At 41.4% G+C, this 20,097-nt stretch overlaps 2 protein-coding genes across 9 annotated transcripts in view; both read left to right on the top strand.

Annotated features, from left to right (window-relative positions):
• Window positions 1–8,929, top strand: part of LOC110980724 (uncharacterized) — a 65,852-nt gene extending 56,923 nt beyond the window's left edge. For all 8 annotated transcript variants that reach the window (XM_022237658.2, XM_087141243.1, XM_022237657.2 and 5 more), the window contains 7 exons: window positions 1,017–1,069; window positions 2,453–2,570; window positions 3,085–3,265; window positions 4,017–4,069; window positions 4,806–4,933; window positions 5,457–5,629; window positions 6,122–8,929. In XM_022237658.2, the coding sequence (XP_022093350.2) occupies window positions 1,017–1,069; window positions 2,453–2,570; window positions 3,085–3,265; window positions 4,017–4,069; window positions 4,806–4,933; window positions 5,457–5,629; window positions 6,122–6,168 (753 nt within the window). In that variant the 3' untranslated portion in view covers window positions 6,169–8,929. The remainder of the gene's footprint in view (window positions 1–1,016; window positions 1,070–2,452; window positions 2,571–3,084; window positions 3,266–4,016; window positions 4,070–4,805; window positions 4,934–5,456; window positions 5,630–6,121) is intronic.
• Window positions 8,930–10,046: 1,117 nt separating this feature from the next.
• acads (acyl-CoA dehydrogenase short chain) lies at window positions 10,047–19,217 on the top strand. Its single transcript, XM_087141244.1, has 10 exons — window positions 10,047–10,195; window positions 11,517–11,680; window positions 12,816–12,965; window positions 13,646–13,757; window positions 14,253–14,404; window positions 15,305–15,475; window positions 15,919–15,975; window positions 16,857–17,033; window positions 17,686–17,742; window positions 18,312–19,217. The coding sequence occupies exons 1-10, from the start codon at window positions 10,117–10,119 to the stop codon at window positions 18,468–18,470; spliced, it is 1,278 nt and encodes a 425-aa protein (XP_086997370.1). The 5' UTR covers window positions 10,047–10,116; the 3' UTR covers window positions 18,471–19,217.
• Window positions 19,218–20,097: the final 880 nt, after the last annotated feature.

Raw genomic sequence — 20,097 nt, 5'->3', positions numbered from 1 at the left:
TTAAACCAATCAATCATGGCAACTTATGTTTGTTTTGTGTGTAACCTTGGTACCTGGGTTGAACATTTTTGACTACATTTCCATGATTGGATATATTAACCACTACCTGCTGGGCGACCCGTTTTCGGGTACATACATGTAGGCTTTACATGCAGAGCTGGGGAGCCTGGAACTGGGACAAAAGAATTGGGCCTTATAACAAAAGACGGTGCTCAGCACAAAAGACTGAGCTGCTGGACATTACCGACATTTTTTGCTCTCAAAAGTGGAGATAATCCAGCCTTGTTTTGAGACAGTATACCACAGTTTGAGGCATTTAGAGCGAGCGGATTACCACCATGGACAAAAGCTCTTCACCACCGTAGCGATGAGCCACATTGGTTGGGAGTGTTCATTTTGTAGGTAGCGATGCAACTGTGACGCGTGCATTTCCTAGTCGTTCATGAACCAGCAAAGTTTATTTCCAACCATAGGAGCCTCCGTTGCTCGGAAAAAAGTGCCCTCTCTTGGTCCAGCTCGAGGCCCATACAATCATCACAGTGCATGTAATTTATACAGTGTCTGTAGTGTGGGTTAAGCCGTTGACTTCTCTTTTATGAAGCAGTGCTGTCAATTAGTTCTTTACTGAGCTAGACAGAAAAGTTTTGTTTAGTAATCAGGTATGCTAGTTTACAGGCAAAAGCCTGATTGCATTGTTTTAAATGTAAAATGTTGGCCTAAGTTTCAGTACTTAACACTGTATATTAGGCTTCTCAGCCCTTATTTGCAGGCTTTGTGGACCATAACTTGGCTGTTGTCCGGGGTAGTAGCCTGTGTCTTACTTGTGTGTGTATTGCTGTGGCTATGTGTTTTGGGCTAGTAACGCACTGCTGTAATTAGCCTTAGCCGGAGATGAAATGATGTTAGCCTGTAAAATTCTCTCAAAAAGGATTACATAGTATTCCTGAATTGTACATTTATTGCATATCGCATTCTCTGACCCACTCGGCAATGTGTTTTATTCTGTTCTTTGACAGTTGGCTGCTGAGCATACACAGGTCCTCAAAGAATTCCAGGAGCTGAAAGACAAGTGAGAATTTAATCAGACTTCAACTTTTTTTAAATACTTTAAGATATGTTAAGATAGGAATTCTGGTCTTAAGATCAGAATATCAGCGGCAGAGTCTGTGTTCAAAATAGGAGATCAATATGCGCTCTTGTCACCACATTTCTGCACGTACATCACCATGTCACTTTGCTTGCCTCACTTGAAAGGACCACTGTGGTTGTAAACAATACCTGACGTGTTGTTCCTGGATAAGGGTCTGTTTGTCATTGCTTTGCATACATTTTCTGTTAGTTGGATTTTAGTGGTGACCTTTTGGTTGGGTCTTGAATCTGATCAAGTTTTGTTCACAGTTTTTCCATTTATTAAACAATGGAGCTGTTAAGCACAAGGAATTAGAACGAAGTCCCAACAGACTGTAATCCTATTAACTACTCTGGTGGGCTCCATAGGCAAAGTGCGGTTACCTGCCCCAGTGTTGAAGACCCTACACATTCTTTGGACACATTGATCGCCACCGCCAGGTAGCTGGTAACCCACATACCCACCGTGTTTCCCTGCGGCATACTGGAGTAAATAAATGACGGAAATGATGTACGAAGAAGATGCGTAGTTCTCTTCTATAGTCCTCAGGAGTCAGCGAGTAATCCCCGCAGATGCGCTCGAAAATTACGAATCGGCGGTGGTTATTTGGCGAAAAGCCGGACGTTTATAAAGTCAGTTATGACATTTTGCGATTCCGGCGTTAGAGAACAAATACCCAAGATATGAACTGTGATATTTATATCATAAGTAACAATCCTAGTGGTTCCTACTGTTAAAAGACGGTGGAAAGATGCTGAAGGAATGCATTTGACAACGTGGTGAGGTTTCATGCCGAGACAGTTGTGGACAACGACAGAAAGGACAACGAATCTTCCCATGTTTTTTGTGTGTTTTTAAATTTTCCTCTGGACCAGCCACATTTTTTAGGTTTTCTTGTGCGTATTTTTGGAGAATTTGTATTAGTTATTCTGTTTATTGTTAAGAGAGACGTTTTGGGGATGTAAAGACATAACCAGACTTTCATTATCATTGGAATATCAGAACAATCACTAAAATTATCGAAATTTAAGTCTCCCATGACGACGGTTTCTGTCTCAAGGTGGCCATGTTGAACGTGCGGAAGTGTAACGGACACTCGTGCACAGTACCCACGATCTCCTGCAAATTCAACTACGAGCATTCCTTATAGCCCGCAAGCGGCGCGGAATTTGTTTTGTCCTTGCAGCACGTGGAGTGCTTGCGATGGCCATCATTGACCCTTTTGATCTCTGTATCTGCTGACTCCTTGTGTATAATAGCTCCATGATTAAACAGTTTTGTTCACGTCGCCTCGGTAATACTTACTTGTCTATGGTTATTCAGGTTTGAGACAGAGACCATGGGATACGAAGCTGAAAGGGACTCTGTCCAGAACACGTTGGATGTCACCAACTCGTTAGTGTCTGAGAAAGAACAGGAGGTTGAGAGACAGAACCTGGAGGTAAGAAAGGCCACATATGTTCTTGGTCATTTTTCTTCTGATCTAGCAAGGGAACCTTTAATAACAACTCACTGATGACTGTTTTGTTTATTGTTTATTGCTTCTTCTTTGAATTCTTTCCAACAACAATTTGTGTTGGACATGTTGACACGTGATCCAAGTTCTTCCTTTTTTTGATGCTTGTCCTTTGTTTCGTTTATTCTCTGGCGTGTTGCAAACAAGCAAATTTGTGCTAGCTCAGAAATCACCCTCGCCTTACTTTCTCTGAAACTGTTTTACTTTCATGAAGCCTCCACTAAAACTTCTTAATGGTTTTAATTAAAGTACTGAAAGGCACCATAGTTTGACATCTAATGTTTGCTGGTTTTCTTGTCCAAACATTGAGAAAGGTTTCAGGCTCTTTGACAGATTTGCCGTGTCTCTGTATTTATTGCTTGATACTGGATACTGGATGTAGATCGTTCACAACAGAAAAGCCTCAAATCACTCATGTGGAAGTTTTCTCACTCTCAAGATTGCCAGCCTGAAGGGAGAAGTGGCCTTACTGGGCAGCTATAAAACCTCAGTGGAAAGGCTAGAAGACGAGAAGACCAGGCTAGAGGAGCAGGTCAGTGACCTACAAGCCGCACTGCAGCAGGTACAGCTGCAGGCCGGCCAAGCATCTCAGCCCAGCAGCAGGGAGGTAGATGTGGACGGTGAGTGAAGGGGGGCAATGGAGGGTCCCAGGACCCAATTTCACAGAGGGGTCATTCCATGAGGTTGAGGTACAATTTGTGACAGTGTCCATTGTTACATGGGTTCGGTAACAATGAGCAGCTATTTCCCTGCTTGTGGATTCCAAATTGACGTTGTTGTGCATCTTGCAAGGCTGAATATAGAGGTGTATGTTATTTTTACAGACTCTAAAGGTCATGAGAGGTGGTAAAAGTTACCGATGTAACAAGGACACCGTCACAAATTGCCACCCAACCGCATGGAATGACCCAGGGCCGTTCAATGGGAAAACTTGCGTGGCAAAGTCATGTGCTGAAGCAGAAATTAGCAGTACACTAGTCACAGACATTATAGATGCCACGACGATTTGCTTGTTGACCTGTTTCTGCTAATCAAATATTTTGTGCACTTAACAAAATTCTAAGATTAGTTTCTCTGTGAAATTGGTGGTTGGGTAAAGATGGGGGTAGTCCGGGGTAAATGGGTGTGTGAGGTCTCAAGAGTTTCTCTCATAAGATTGATGTAGCAGAGAGCGAAAGCTACTTAGCATACAAGTAGGGATGTAATTAGTGGTCAGCAAAAATGATGATTTAGAATCTGGGGGAGCGAGGGTTTGGGCTAGACTGGTTAGGTGGTAAGGAGGGGTTATTGTGGATTTAAAGAGAAAAGTAAAAGCTTTCTGTGTAGTTTTTTTGTTTGCTATAATGGAAATCCACTGTTTTTCTATTTCAGGAGATCCTGTTCTCGCTAAGTTGCAGGAGGAAAGGGAGATGGCGGAAGGCCAGGTATGAAAACCAGTAATTTTTACGAACCCAGAACTTAATTCTTTGATCCATTGACAGGGGTTTGGGTATTGCTAGTTATCAGCATCAAACTGTGACTGAGTATATAAAACCGTTTTAACCACTTGCCGCCGGGGTTGCCGGTACCGGACACATATTCTTTATACGCGTGGCCAGAGTCTTCAAAATCAGACAAAGGGAACTGGGCCTTGTAATAAAAGACTGTACTCCTAACAAAAGACCAGGCTGCTGGGAATTACCAACATTTTTTCGCTCTCAATAGTGGAGATAATCCAGCCTTGTTTTGAAACAGTATACCACGGTTTGGGGCATTTAGTGCGAGCGGATTACCACTGGGGACAAAAGCACTCCACCACTGCAGCGATGAGCCACACAGTACCGCTGCATGCTAATCTGGCCCCTATTGAAAGAGGTCAGCTGTGCAATTACGTAACACCGCGCAATCTGGGCTCTTTTTACAAGGATGTTGTCTGTCAGATTAGAGAAGAAACCAGACAGTACTTTGTGTGGGTGTAAGTGTCCAGTAAATGAAGATCTGAATTTTTAAAGAAGTTTGAAAACACAAAAAAAGAAAACTATTCCGTCTCATCACCGTCAACATTCATAAATTCCCCTGGCGCGAAGTGGTTAAATAAAAACTAACCTGTACCTTTTTCACAAGTGTTATCCATGTGTCAAACTCTAGAGTTCACCTTTGCCATTTGTCTTTCTTCCAAAGGTGACCTTCCTCAATTCAGTCATCGTCGACCTTCAACGCAAGAATGATGAGCTGCGGGCGCGGCTAGAGATAATGGAGGAAGGAGGGATAAATGGTGCCCACAATGACCTGTCACTGGATGACATGGAGTGAGTTGGACGGAGCCTTCCCCTTGCCCTTCATCCCTCGACTTTCCTCTTGTGCAACTCTGGACCAGATGGTCCATTTTGTACACTTGTAGACCTGCCTTTCTCTTGCCTTCTGTACGCAGTCCAGCCCTTAGCCTATCTACTACGTTAAACTCAATCCACGTCTACCATTCGAAGCTAATTGTTCCCATTTTTCCCGACCCTTGACCTCGAATGTCCTTTCTCTTTCGTACCTTTTTGGACCCAGCCTGCTTCGTGTGTTAGATTTCACCAAATTTTTTCCTGTCTACCAAGCAGGACCTCACCGGCTTTTGTTTGGTGCCCCAGACTGTTCCCTCTGACAGTTCCTCTCTCATGTTATTCTTTAATCTGTCCGATTAATCCGATTAATTCCACACTCCCACCACCTTCCATTATCCATTTCTTTGCCTTTGACATTTACCATTCTCCCCGTCTGACCCTTCCCACCCTGCATCCATTCCATCATATGCTGATTTTTGACCCCTCTTTGCCCACTTTGCAGCCTGGAATTGTCCAACCGAATGCCCCCACCCCGCCTGTTCTGTGACATCTGCGATGTATTTGACCTCCACGACACGGAAGACTGTCCCCTGCAGTCCAGTTCGGATAGTCCTCCGCCATCCCAGTTTCACGGTGCTAGACACGAAGACAGGGCGTACTGCGATATATGTGAAGGTAAGATTTAAGTACTTCAAATGTCATTTTTGCAAGGTCATGTGCATGACCATCTTTTTATTGTAGGCATAATCACAAACTAGGCACGAGCAATCTATTTGTACCGCACTTGATTCAGCACAAGTCCATCATTGGTATTGTGACTAATACAAAGTGTTCTTGAAACCGATCATGTGGATTGATGAAAAAATATTACATCCTGCACATTAACATAAAAAAGCAAGGAGTTCTCCTCTATGACCAGACTGTTGAACTGGTCATCCCTTCAGTGTAGCGGTTATTGAATTTAGTGTCACAGAACTTATTAAATCAGTCATAAATCCAGTTGCAAGAGGATGAATGGTGACATTGATGCCTTTCCTTACAGTTCTGTCACAGCTGATATTGCAGTTTGCAACTCTCACATGACTTGAGATGTTTTTAAACTCTGATCCAACAGAACTATTTTATTGTTAATCTTGCCTGATTCCTGGTTGTTCCATTCCCTTTCAGTCTTTGGACATTGGACAGAGAACTGTGATGATGAGCAGACGTACTAAGTCCACCCCCGTGAAATACCCTCACCACTCGTCAAGTACTGAGCAACTGCTCGAAAAGTTGGGACTTTGCTCAACTGCGTATTGAGGTACCAGGAGCTTGCTGAATTCCACGTGGAAAACAATTTCTGGTAGATTTGTAAATTTTCAGCATCTCCCAGGATTGGGCCTTCTTTACTCTTTCAAGATTTGTCCAAACTTCTGTAAACTTACAGAAAAAAATGTAAATTTCATGGCTCCCGTTTGCCATCATACCACACATTTTTGGTAACAAAGCTGGGGGCCAAATAGAATGCCACTCAAACAAGCACTGTTTGATTGCAAGACTGAATAGTCAGGCCTGTACATGCAGTGTTTTCATCGGTACACATCCTGCATGCATAGTGTAAACCTTTACCAGTGAGAATGCATGTGGTTTGCCTACGGTGACTGGGAACTTTGGAACCAGCTAGACCTGGTGTACTAGCCATTGCAGTTTCTAGTGTTCAGTCTTGAACATGTTGCAGAAATACGTACTTTGCCTTGCCTGGTTTCCACCACTTCATAAATGGAAATGAACAAAATGCACAAACTTGTCAAAGTGTAGGCCTTTTATATGCTTTTATGCTGGCTTGGATGTTTACAGTGACCTCAGTGGAATGCCTTTGTGAGGTAATATTTATCTGTAGTAGATATTTAAAAATTTGCAAATTGTAGAAAGCCTCAAAATGATCTAATGCAGTGATTTGGATGCAGTAGGAAAATAGCAGCGTCCTTTTTTGTGTTGGTGATGCAGCTGTTGACCATAAAGTAGATTTCTTACGTGGAGAATTGGAGTAGGGTTAAGAAACAAGCTCAGTTGTGCTTCCAGTTTGTGAACTCTTGAACTTCTGTTGTTGAACATGAGTCACACATAGGAAATGGACTCTTTTGGTGATCAGTGCTCTTTACCCAGTTTGTGTTACCAACCTGTTTGGGAGGCGGGGAGTGTAAGGAGATTGGGGGAGGAGGTTGGTAGCCAAGTGTGTAAAATTATATGAAAGTTATTTCATCTATTGATCACTTTCAGAAATGTTTCCCATCCCAAGACTTAAAAAGAAAACAAAAATGCATAGTAATTCTGTCTGCCCCGCTGTGTGTCTTGTAATAAGTGCTACTCAATTATTTTTCCTCCTCAGATATGTATAGTAAATATCATGGATCAAAAGGGGCGATTCACAATAATGCGCCACCAAGAGTTTGCAATGCGTTGGCCAATCATAACGGACACAATTTGTCGACCCTTTCCAAACGCGCACTGGGTCGACAAATTTCGTGCATTGTGATTGGCCAACGCATTGCAAACTCTTGGTGGTGCACTATTGTGAAACGGCCATATTGCTATTGTTTTCCCCTGCAAGTTCAAATATGGTGTTGAAGATATGGCACCTCCTTCTGGTGTGTAATGGAATGCAGATCTTTGCAAGAAAAAAAAATTAGATCCTTCGAAGTGGACAGTACTGTTGTATGTAAGCATCTGAGTTGATTTTCCTTCTTGTAAATAAGAATTGGTTCCGATTCACTTTGTTTGGGACATGTTAAAGAAATGATGGAGCTATATAAAAATAATTTAAGAATGACATTTATTTGTACAGGTGGAGAGTATGTGTACAGTTGCCATAGATGAGAAGCAGACTGTAAAGTTCACAACTTATGTTTTGTTATTGAGCATCAAATTAATTATAAACTGTTCAAAATTATGCTGTCCTTCGGAAAATGTGCTGTCTGTTTCACACATGTGGTTATTAAAGGTCTTGGCCATCACAATGTTCGTCGTGTTGTGATATAATTCATTTTGGAATTCAGGGAGGTTTAAAAATTGAATGAACATAGAAATTTTTGAGACTGGAATAATGGCTTTTATGTTTGGTGATTTTACACTAGAATGGGCGAGTGATTATTTTTTGGTAGGAAACCTGTCAGGTGCTTCATTGTTTGCTATTGTGTTTTAAGTGAATCTTGTCATGTTCCTTACGTGGCACATGAAACTGTCGACATTAACTTGTGACTTCCTGGAAATATGGCTTACTTTGGAACATCCAATTTCTGTAAAACAACAAATGTTGGTCATATTTTCTAACAGGATTGTCTGCAACAGTGCCCTGTTTTTACATAGGCACTGGGTTTGGAAAGTTGTGGAGGGTAAATTGATTGGCTGAGCAAAAATGAACTGGAAACCAGTTGAGTGCTGTACACCAAAAGGCCAGTTTGGTTGAGGACTTCATTTTGCTAATCCCCTTGTCACGTGCTAAGCGGATCTGTGGGCTCAGCAAGTCCATGAAATTAGCCCAGTGCTTCTAGATTGCAGGCAACAACTTTTAAGCTGCTAGGCATTATATCTTCTTTAATCAGAAACTTGTGTTTGAAGCTTCTAGAATTTTTTTTCTCCTTGTAAATCTGTTTATTTATTTGATTTCAAATGCTTCATTTCATTGGCCGAGCCTGTTGCTGCATTTTGTTGTTTTGAAACATGATGTATTAAACTTTTCAGGTTTTCCTTATTTTTAAATCCACTCATTTTGATTGTTTCATCAATTACCTGTTTTGTAAATATGACTAATGTTGAATGGATATCCCCTTCACTTAGTATTTTCCAGTTATTTTTCAAAAAATAAAGTATTACTACGACAGTTTGAGTTTAAATAAGTGATTATTGGCATAAATGGGTATGTGACAAGTTTGAATGCATTATTTGTATTTTTGTTTGGCAAAGTTTTTTGAAATAAACATTTGCAGAGTATTTTCATTTCAGTGGGATTTTTGCCTGACTATTTGCCTAAAAGGACCGGCTTAAAATCTTATGGCGGGACGCATTCCTCTTTAAAAAAAAAGGAAGAGGGGATGACCTCTAACCCTTTCCAGGTTTTGGTTTCTCACCTTCTCTTCGCTAGTTCCCATCTGTTCTATGCACACCACCTTGCGCTTATTTCAAATACACAACGTAACTCTGGTACCCATGTAAACATTGTAAATTGCATGTAGCCTGTCCACCTGGCTAGCGTCGGCTGGTTTATTTTTCAACACATTACTATATCAACACTTCACATCTTATTTTATAAAACCTTGGAACTTATAAAAGCAAAAAATATAAATCTTATTTCTGTTAATAATTCGAAATTCCTTCTTTATGGAAAACGAAGCACTGGCAAATCTCTTTAGAAGAACATAATTTATTGAAATTCTTGATTCCAAAATCAGTTAAGCTAATGTAACCTTTGCATTAGGTAATATCAGTTCAAATATAATTGGTCTTAATCTGTGGAATTTCTCTTCCAGTCATTGTACAATATTATGCAAATAAATTGAAACTATTCAGCACTAAATATGTTGCACTCTTTAACTTGCCCGGTCTTCCGGTCGTGAAACATTTGTTTCATTTTCCATTGGACCACTGTATCAAATTGGCGCATTAGTGGAAAGTAAAACAAAGGTTTCATGACTGTCAGTTGACTGGCTTTATAGTGAAAAGTTAGGCAGTTTTTATCAACTGTTGATGTGCCTCACTGGAAAGTTAAGCAAACTTTTCATGATCGTTGTCTAGCTTGTCAGGCTGAAAACCATAATTGGGCTCAATGAAAAGTTAAAACTATTTTTTCATGACTATTAGTCGACTCAGTGTTTGCCTCCGAAGGCTTGTAAAAAAACCTACAAGCATACTCGGGTAGGACGTGAACCCATGACCTGTTTACTAGGCTTAACCACTCGACCACCGAGCTATGCACTCTGGTCTGGAAAGTCGAGTCCGTCCTATGACGTCACAAAACAGACGTCAAATTATTGAAGCCGCTAGCCAGCGGCTTCTTTAGGAGCATGTGTTATTTCGAGCCATAGCCAAATAATTTGGACACGCGGATGGCTAATTTCACATTCGGATCGTTCCCATTTTCAACAGGACGCTCGAGAAAGAGGTTAACATAAATGACATAACCCAAAATGGCCGCATTGCGATATCTTGGAGGCCGACTGGCGTCTGCTTACTGCAGATTACCGCTGACAAAGCGGGCAGAGACAGGTATAACATGAAATACGATTTCCAAATATGTTGCTCCATAATAGGAGGGATTAGAAATAAATTGGGTTGTGGAATTTGAGTGTAAAACTGGAGAATTTAATTTTGTAATGTTTGCGTGGATAGGCCTAGGCTACATCATGTACAGTAGCACGGCAAATTTTGATGGGGTTTAAACGTTACACATGTTACATAGGCGCAGGCCTACCATAATTATGAGCATGCTGTAACATTATCATTGCAGTGATTGTAACAATAATGGGGTTCATTACCAATAGCACCCTGTTCCTGTAATAAGGAAACAAAGTCCACTTTCTTAAACTAACTAAAATTTTGACCTGAAACTTTAAAGCTTAAGGAACCATTACTCAATCGTGTTAGGCGTAGTTTAGATAAGTGTTGATAATATTTAGGCCTAAGCAAGAAAACTTCAAATTTCTAACCCAAGTTTGGCAAAAGACAACCCCTCAGTTGAATCACGCCATTTTGTTTTTCGTCCGGTTACCCGACTCAAGCTTTTTTATTCATCAAAACATATCTCATCCAGGTCAAGGCACCAGACTACATTCGTTTATTTGTCGTTCACAGCTACATGTACCTTCAGGGTGGTCATGTACGCTGCTGTTTTACCCAAACATTTCTCTCAAAAACCAAAAGCCCCATTCTCTTTTCTTTCTGAAATGAAAAAAAGGAGAATTTGTTCCCTTAAAATAGGAACGAGGTGCCAAAGGTAATGAACCCCACAATAATAGTCATAAATCAAAAGCAGGTCTAGATTAAGTGCCTGTTTTGGCTACTGATTAATCCGGCCTTTGTCAAGAGTAGGAAGCAATCTAGCTCTACTGAGTGGAGCGATAGTATTCCTCTTTTTCGATTTTGGACGGGATCGTCATTCTAACGCTCCATGCCTGTACATAAAGTAGGCCTAAGGTGAAAATGGTTCTCAAAAATTCCAAAGACTCACCAAAAATACCTTTTTCACCACCTAATGTCTTTCTTAAATGCTGAAGGCAAACTTTTGGGGCTTCAGTGGTACATGTATTTCTGACTTCACAGTGTGTCAAAATCCGACCATTTTCGCTGGACACACGCACGACACTTTTAAACTTTTCACCGCCTGCTCCATTCAAATGCACGGACCGAGATTTTGCGTCCGCAATACCTCTATGGGCAATACCTCTAATGCTCCACTCAGTAGAGCTAGAAGCAATCCAGCATTGTCCAGCATGTCCAGGGCTTGGGACTATTTTTTTAGCCTAAATACAATTTGTATGATAAGTTACTAAAGATTTTAACTTCATTAGCCTATTTCATTTACATGTAGGTCTAGTTCCTGTCATTTCCAAGCGTGCACGATGTATGTCAGGTCTGGCTGAACTGCCAGAAACCCATGCTATGCTAAGACAAACCTGTCGAGATTTTGCCGACAAAGAGCTAGTGAACATTGCTGGGGAGTTGGATAAGGAACACAGATATCCAAGAGAACAGGTGAGTGGAATGCATGGTTTATTTCTGTGTATGTTTGTATGCTTTGCAAGCTTGAGATGTTTGATATATTCACTGATGCAGTTCCATGAATTCCTCCCAATCGCCATTTATTACAGTAAACTGTAAACTGTAATATCAGTGGTTGCTATTAAAGAACTTCCACTGGTGTAAACCTGTTATTGATGCTCCTGGCATTCACTGACACACAATAGATGAAGGTTGAGATTCGACTGATGGCAGTGTAAGACTTGAAGGTTTTCATGCTGAAAGAACTATATGAGTAAAACAATTGCTGTTACACCATGGATCAATCTCTTTCTTGAGTATGTTTGGTTCTGAGAAGAATCGGGGTATAACTCGACATTTTGAACAGTGTACTCTGTCCATCTTCAGGAGACTCACGATGGTAGTGTATCACTTCATGATCCTCAGCACAGCTGCCCCTAGTCCAACTGTTATTGGCATTATTCAGTTAAAAAAATGAGTTTGATAAGTAAGGCAGCTCAGTTAGAAGGCACAAAGAACGTGTCCACAGTTGCAAGTTAAGTCTATTCATTATAGACTCACAACTAGCGTGACACCAAAGTTTACTGCTTTTGCGTTGAGCAGACAGTACACGGGTGCTTCACTGGGCCTGGGATTAACTGAATATCACCACTAAGTAAGATACCCGCATGACTTGACATATTAATCTGGAATGTGCCTGACAAATTTGCATAGAGTGTTATTGGCCTGCCATAAAACATCCTTTTCACAGAAGAACTGCCCACGGTCTTTAAGATGCAGTGCAAGTTGGTGGCTTGAGTACAAAGAACATATAAACAGTGCATGAGCAGGCACACAGATTCAAATGTACATACATGTACATGTAAAGGTGTCTATCCTCCATCTTGTAAGTCTGCAAATACATACAAGTGCAGTTCCCGAATTTCACCATCAAATACCTCATTTGTTGATCTCTTTTAGGCACCCAAAACACATCATTTGAGAACCAAGATCAAAGTATTGTCCTCCTTAATACGAGTAAAAAGTGGGTGACGAATAAAAAAGAAGATATGCATGAAAGAAGATATATCTGAAGCAGACTTCAACCCAATTTTCTCCATAACTTTTGTGTTTTGACATTTCGTTTCAGGTCAAAAAGCTTGGTGAGTTGGGTCTGTTGGCGGTTGCTGTCCCCGAGATGTATGGCGGTGCTGGGCTGGACTACCTGGCTTATGCCATTGCCATGGAAGAGATTAGCAGGGGGTGTGCCTCAGTGGGTGTAGTCATGACTGTCAATAATGTAAGAGGCGATCTTCTGGATTGGGAGTCTGGTGCCTGGGTCAATGCAGGTTCATACTTTTGAGTAAAAGTGATATTGAAACATCAGATCAAATATCTGTGATGTGAATTTGCAAGAGTTGAACACATTTCAACTCAAGGAAAATTTGCTGCAAACATTGCCTGTCGGCATATGAACTTCTCGTTTGCAATCATCTGAAGTGTGAATGGACCTTTAAGCTGTAACAGATCTGCCAATGGAGTATGCAGATCCATCAGTGATAAAATACCAAGGCTTTGCTGTTCACAGGGACACTTCTATCTTTTTCTGGTATGCCTATTGTTCCACTCAAGTTGAAAACACAGCAGGTGGCGTACATTTGGCACAAAATCAGTTGCATGTCTTCTTCGTCATTCCCATGTGCAAGTCATACATGTTATTCCCCTTTACTCTCCATGTAGAGCTCCTACTTATAGCCTTCACAGTCGTGAAGTGTACATGTAAGTGTATGTAACAGTCTTCACAATTGCAGCCGTGATGAACATAGTGCGTTGACATTGTTGCAGGCAGTGTCATCTGCGGTGATGTAGTATACAATTTTAAATCATTCACTGTGTAACCCAGATACGGAGTGATCTGGAAAGCTGGCATTCATCACCGTCTTTTTTCCTTTTCTTTACTCATTTCTTTCTTTCCACCAGACGTTATACCTGGGACCTCTCATGGCATTTGGTACAGAGGAGCAGATAGAGAAGTATGCCAAGCCATTCTTGGATGGGGACAGAGTCGGTTGCTTTGGACTCAGTGAGCCAGGCAAGGAACATCAAAGTTTTTGTGTAATCTCCTCTCAACAAAACAGCTGAATAAGCCTGTGGGCTTTGTGCCTAATTGTATGTGTATATTTCTGTATTTTGTAATAGAAACATTCACATTGTGCCGCAGAAGCTCGCAGCTTTGTTATGGGGCATGTGGCTTGGTGGTTAGGGTTTTTAATTCCCGATCTACGTGTTGGGGGTCCGAATCCAGCAGCGAGTCGCATGTTGTGACCTTGGACTAGTCACTTTACCCTACGTGCCACTCTCCACTTAGGAGTAAATGGTTACTTCTGAGAGCAGAGAGGATTATTGCATTTAACCATTTGTACAAGCAATGCCCACGTTAGGATTATACGCTCCCCGGGGTGCAGAGATGGCTTCAGGAACGTTCATATGTTGAGAGTGTCTGCTTTTGATAACACATGCTGTTAAAGACTCAATGTATTTTCATTTCTGTAACTGATCTTGATTTTCTTTCTAAAATCCTGCTCAGGAAATGGCAGTGATGCTGGCGCAGCCTCTACCGTGGCCAGACTCGCTGGGGACCAGTGGGTGCTGAATGGCAGGAAAGCCTGGATCACCAACGGCTATGAATCAGAGGCCGCCGTCGTCTTTGCCACAACGGACAAATCACTCAAACATAAAGTGAGTGGGAACTGGTGGTGTTCCTCGAAGCTGTGGTCTTGCCTTGATCCACTCAAAGGGAAGAACACGATGCTCCCATTCTAAGTTGCTCGTGCAAATGGCTAATTTGAAGGACAACCACAATTTAAAAACTGAATGTGGATTGACTTACCGTGTATCTACATAAAAGGAACACGGCTGGGCCCCGATCTAGCAGAGGTGCTAAGCCAAAGACACTGCTCAGACAATTCATTTGCTGGCAACCAGTCATAAGAAATGCACACAGTGTTCATGACATTTTGGCTGGTGACCTACTTAAGTAAGGTGGTGTCTAAAGTATTGGGCTATGGCTTGAAAATATACACAAGTCCTTGGGAGATGCTGCAGCCAGTACCATAGAATTGTGTATAATTTCATTTTGCAGCAGAGTAATTTGGATGCTGCCTAAATGTGTTTACTTTGTAAAACGTATGCGTTACCTGTGCATTACCTTAGGACTGACTTGACGTTGTATCAGGTTTTGCCCTTCCACCGACGTGCGTGTGAATTATTCACACTGCATTGTCAGTGCGGTACGGGAGTTGTGAAAAATCACAAGCCTGCTTGGTTGGGTTTCAATCCCACAGCTTCCTGCTTGCTTGTGCAGATGTCCTACTCTGCTTGACCACTGAGTTGAAGCGACCCATTGAGAAGCTATGCATGTTTGTGCTGCCGAGGCTTAGTTATGCACTGTACTGATACACAGAGGACACTTTGTTATCTCCAAGCATCCATTGCTCGTGGTCATTCCAGTAAGTTACAGGAGACTGTTGGTAGCATACATCATTCATCAGACGGACCAGAAGGGGAAACCCTGGCTGATGAAATTTTAAAATGACTCAATCCCAGCCATGTGTCTCTGTGCCTCCCTTATCTATGCAGGGCATCAGCGCATTCATCGTTCCCAAGCCCACCGAGGGTCTCTCCCTGGGCAAGAAGGAAGACAAGCTGGGCATCCGGGCATCCTCCACCACCGAGCTCATCTTTGAGGACTGCGCCATCCCCAGGGAGAACCTGCTGGGCCAGGAAGGCATGGGATTCAAGATCGCCATGGTAACCGTCGCCTTTCCTTGTTGCCTCTGAGGGCTCTGTGCAGCCTTATTCTTAGGGGTCATGCAGGGGCACTTTGTTGACTTTTTTTGTTCTTCAGGGTTTGCTGAAACTGTTAGATTTGGTTGTTTTCTGATAGATTCTGTGGGATTTTGTTATACCTTGTGGGATTTGTTTGCTTTGAGTTTTGTTAGATTTTCTTGGAGTTTGTTGGATTTGGTTGCACTAAATAAGCAGTCTTTCCTTCTTGTATTTCATGTCACTAGATGAAGTAGGGTTTTGCGGCAAAATACCCAAAGTGTCAAAGGTCAGCAGGGTTAGTTCGGTTTTTTCTTCTTCTTCAGTGCCCCTGGAAATAAGTCGGGAACTAGAGAGTCGACTCCAAAGCCCAATCAGCGTATTTCACTTACCACTGTCTTTTCCCTCTATGTGGTTATTACATGTAGATGACACTGGATGCAGGGAGAATAGGGGTTGCAGGCCAAGCACTGGGCATTGCACAGGTGAGTCAAGTGTCCCTTTCCCATGAGCCCTTCTATCAAAGTTGCAATAGATCTCCAAGTCTTTGGGAAATTAGTCTTACGAGGCGTGCAATTCTTGCTTGGATCAGCAGAATGCCTTATGTTTTGTTATTTGCAACGTGGTTTTTGCAGAAAGATTAATCTTCAGTGTTCATCCAAGAGGATTAATTGTAATGTGGTTGTGTTGGAGGTTTTAATGATTCCTTTTAAACAAAGTCTTTGCCAATCTGTAACTTTGTAAATGAAAATGGCTCTATCCTGGAGTGCTACATGAATTTTAATGACTTGTTTGTTAAACGACTTATTCTCCTGGAGCTAGTCACATATTGGTCTCCCTGTAAATTAGTGACTGACTTTTTAATTGACCAAATCAGAATTTAGTTCATTATACCTCCTATGCTGAAGTCACTCTGTGGGTCGTTTGGTGAACACCTCAAAGAAGCACAGCTGTGTCGTGTTGTGCACTGCACCAACTGTCCCTCACAGGAATATCAGATTGCACTTTTGTGCTGCCCAACAACTGTGCTTCACTGTTTCAAGTTCATGATTGTGCAGTAAACCAAATGCAGTGAAGAGGACTGCACAAAAGACCCTGGGTCATTTTGTGCTGGCAATCTACTGTGTACACACTGAACCTGTGCATGTTTGAGTTCAAATAGAAAATACATGCTCACCAGTGACTGTGGGCATTTGTGCACATTTGTGCTGTAAAACCAAAGGAGGGTTAAGTTCATTGTAGAATAACATTGCTGGTAGGTGGTTAATAGGTGCACATGCTGTTTTCAGATGTTAAATACCTACGACACAGTCTAACATTGTTTTATTGAATTACTTTGTCTTTTTTTATCCAATCCCTAATGAAGGCGTCGTTGGAATGTGCCATTAAGTACGCCACAGAGCGGAAGGCTTTTGACAAGCCCATCGCCAGCATGCAGTTGATACAGAGCAAGCTGGCCGACATGGAGGTCAGGATAGAGAGTGCCCGGCTACTAACCTGGAAGGCAGCTGCGATGAAAGACAGCGGTAAAAACTTCACCAAGGTGGGTGGGTGGGGGGCTTAGTCGTTAGAGCATGACCTTTGACCCTGAAACTCCTGAGGCGCTTGAGTTCAAAAGCTTGCCGATCTTGCTAAGATGTTAGACAGTAGCAGTGTGGACCAACACAAAAATAAGACCTTATTGGCTGTGCTGCACATATCTGCTGATCTGCAGAAGTTGGGAATTTGATTTTGGGGCAGAATCACTTGGGGTTTAGAATTTAAATCTAAGCAAATTTATACCTTTTATTCAAATGTCAAAGGTTTTTTAAACTGTTCAGCTCACTTTTTTGTTTTTTGATAAGCCATTTTGACCTCACTCAAGTTTGAATTCAGAAACGTTACCTCTATTCATGGTTCATAATTAGGGAAGCAAAAGCCACGAATGGTCACCAGATCTTGTTTTTTACAAATGGTCAGAGCGAAACACATCTCATTGATGCAAAAAGTTTTTGCGCACAGTGCTTAAAATCGCCCCTGAAAACAATTTAAATGGATAATGATCTCTAATTCAAGGGTTTGTTTCACATGAGAGTTTTAGACCATCATCTGAAAAATAAATTTGGCTGTCCGTGCACAAATTTAAATATTCATGGTTATCAATTTCATTTCCGAAGTTCCAATTTATCTCCGACGTTTGCGTTCCACTTTCACAGGAAGCCGCAATGGCCAAGTTGGCAGCCTCAGAGGCAGCAACCTTTGCAGCTCATCAGGTAGACTTATCATAGCAGAGACATCAGGCTTCGTTGTGTCCAAGATATATTTAACACCACATATAGTGTACTGGTACAGCACTCATCTGACAATTCTGTGTAGGGGAATTTTCTGTGACCTGGACAGAAAAACACTTTAACGGTTAAAAGTTTCTCCAAACTATAAAGATGGAAGTGGAACATGGCTGTAGGTTGTAGTCACTTTTCTTCTAAAACATAAAATGTTTTGCATGTGTTGGAAGAGGACCACTTCGTCATATTTCATATCATTTCACAGGTCGTAAATTTTAATGGTAACGTCCTACTTTCTGTTGAAAAGAACTGTTCTTCAGATATACATGTGCCTGATGAAAAACTTACACGGACTACTAAACTTCACCTGAGTTCCCACTTTGAAAACTGTTGAGACGTAGTTCCTACTTTTAGTTTACCTGACTGTCCCACATAAAAATTGTTTAAACTGCTTGGAAAGAAAAGTTTTCAGATATTATTTACAGAGCAGCATCGATTTGTAAACTGTGTACTCAAGCTTTAACGACCACTCTCGCAAATTCTTGTCTGTTCTTCAGGCCATCCAGATCTTGGGAGGCATGGGCTACGTGACGGACATGCCGGCTGAGAGGCACTACCGAGACGCTCGCATCACCGAGATCTATGAAGGTACCAGTGAGATCCAGCGATTGGTCATCGCAGGACGGCTGCTGAAGGAACATGCTGAGAGAGCTTAGCATAAGGGTCATTTATTCCGGAAATCTCCTTTAAACGTTTGTACGGGAGTGGCTACTTCTGAGCATACTCAAAGCTGATGTCCATGCCACTGCAAAATTAAATAATTTCCAAAACCTATTGGATATTTACCAAAAATTTTGAAACGAAAAGACACATTGAATATGTTGGCAATAAGCAATGCAAGTTTTCTCATCGTTCGCTTGTAACATTTTAAATGCATCATTTCTAATGATACGTGGTGATTCTTCAGTTCAGCTTTCCACAAATGTCAGACTTACTTCCTGTTTTGGTAAACAAACTGACATGCATGAATTGGCTTAACATACTGATAAGGTGTTTAGAATCATGCATCCCAGTCATGCCTCTTCTTAAATTTGGGTTCAGTTTGGTTTCACTTTGATGGATTTCTTCCGTCAAGGGTCTGTTATTCACTTTAAAGCATTCTGTTCACTTGACACAACAGTTGTATTTTCTTTTTTAAAGATGATAAATTTATGAAAATTTTCAAGAATGGATTTAGGCGTCTCATAGCAGATTGTAAAAAGGCCATTGACTGTCTAACTGACCTTCAAGTGGATGTATGATAGTGTAAGATAAAGCAGTGTGCATTGAAAATTTCTCTGGACATTTTTCACACGGATGTGAAATCTATAAAATAGAGCATAATGCTTGTCTGGTATGAGCATTTCAGACCTCAGTTTATAAAAGCTTCCGAAAGGTTGTAAATACATATCATTAAAAAATTACATTTGTGCACCTGTCTGGCTTCTTTGGAAGCAACAAATGATACAATTTAAAGTGCCAAAAGGCCAAGCGTTGAGGATATTATCCCTCCAATTCTTTACTTTGCATGGAATTGCCTATGTGGGTATGTGAGGGGCATTAATGGCCTCATTCAGTGAAGCTGAAATCAGGTAGCAAAAAGTTGAAATTTGATAGTATCCCCTAATTTTGTACAGAGAAGGTGTACAAAAAAAAACTGGAATTTAGAGTAAACTAATAATAGATGGGGCAAAAAAGCTGAAATCAGCTATTAAGCTGAATTCTCACACCCCTGTTAATGCATTTACGGTAACGTACGTTGAATACCACCAAAACTGTTTCTAATAATCGTGCTTCGATGCCAGATTTTGTGCATTCTTGAAAAATTGCACATATATAAAGTTCCATTTCCCATTTTGAGTGGCAGCCACGCCTCTTAAGACTGGAAGTAGTTTTGCAGTGCCTCAACATCCGATTTTTTCCTCAGGCAGGGTAATGTACGATGGTAAGAAATTAGAATTATCCTGCATGAGATGAATGGTCAGCACATTTTCTTTAATGGCTGCCACATCTCTATATGGGTGAGCTCGCGATGTCGTCACGCTTGTTTTTGTTAATCCTCAGTAGATACGTCGGTAAGAACTTTGATACTTCAGATGAAAAATTGTCACACTAATGGCACGGGTGGCGTGCGTAGTGAGGGCACTATTTATGAAGTGGTTACCCATGCGCCAAACAGTTGAGTTTGTGATGGCTCTATATCCAAGAAATTTTTTCTCATGAGCATAAGCAATGATGTAACGCTCTATGATTTTATGACAGGTTCACAATTTACCACTAACGTAGCACTTATATGTGCATATC

Source organism: Acanthaster planci, linkage group LG09 (genome assembly GCF_054643075.1).
Source record: "Acanthaster planci isolate LZ-2023a linkage group LG09, COTS_SCS, whole genome shotgun sequence".
Classification (NCBI taxonomy): Eukaryota; Metazoa; Echinodermata; class Asteroidea; order Valvatida; family Acanthasteridae; genus Acanthaster; species Acanthaster planci.
Note: the sequence above shows the minus strand (reverse complement) of the source record. Positions and strands in the feature narration are given on the sequence as shown.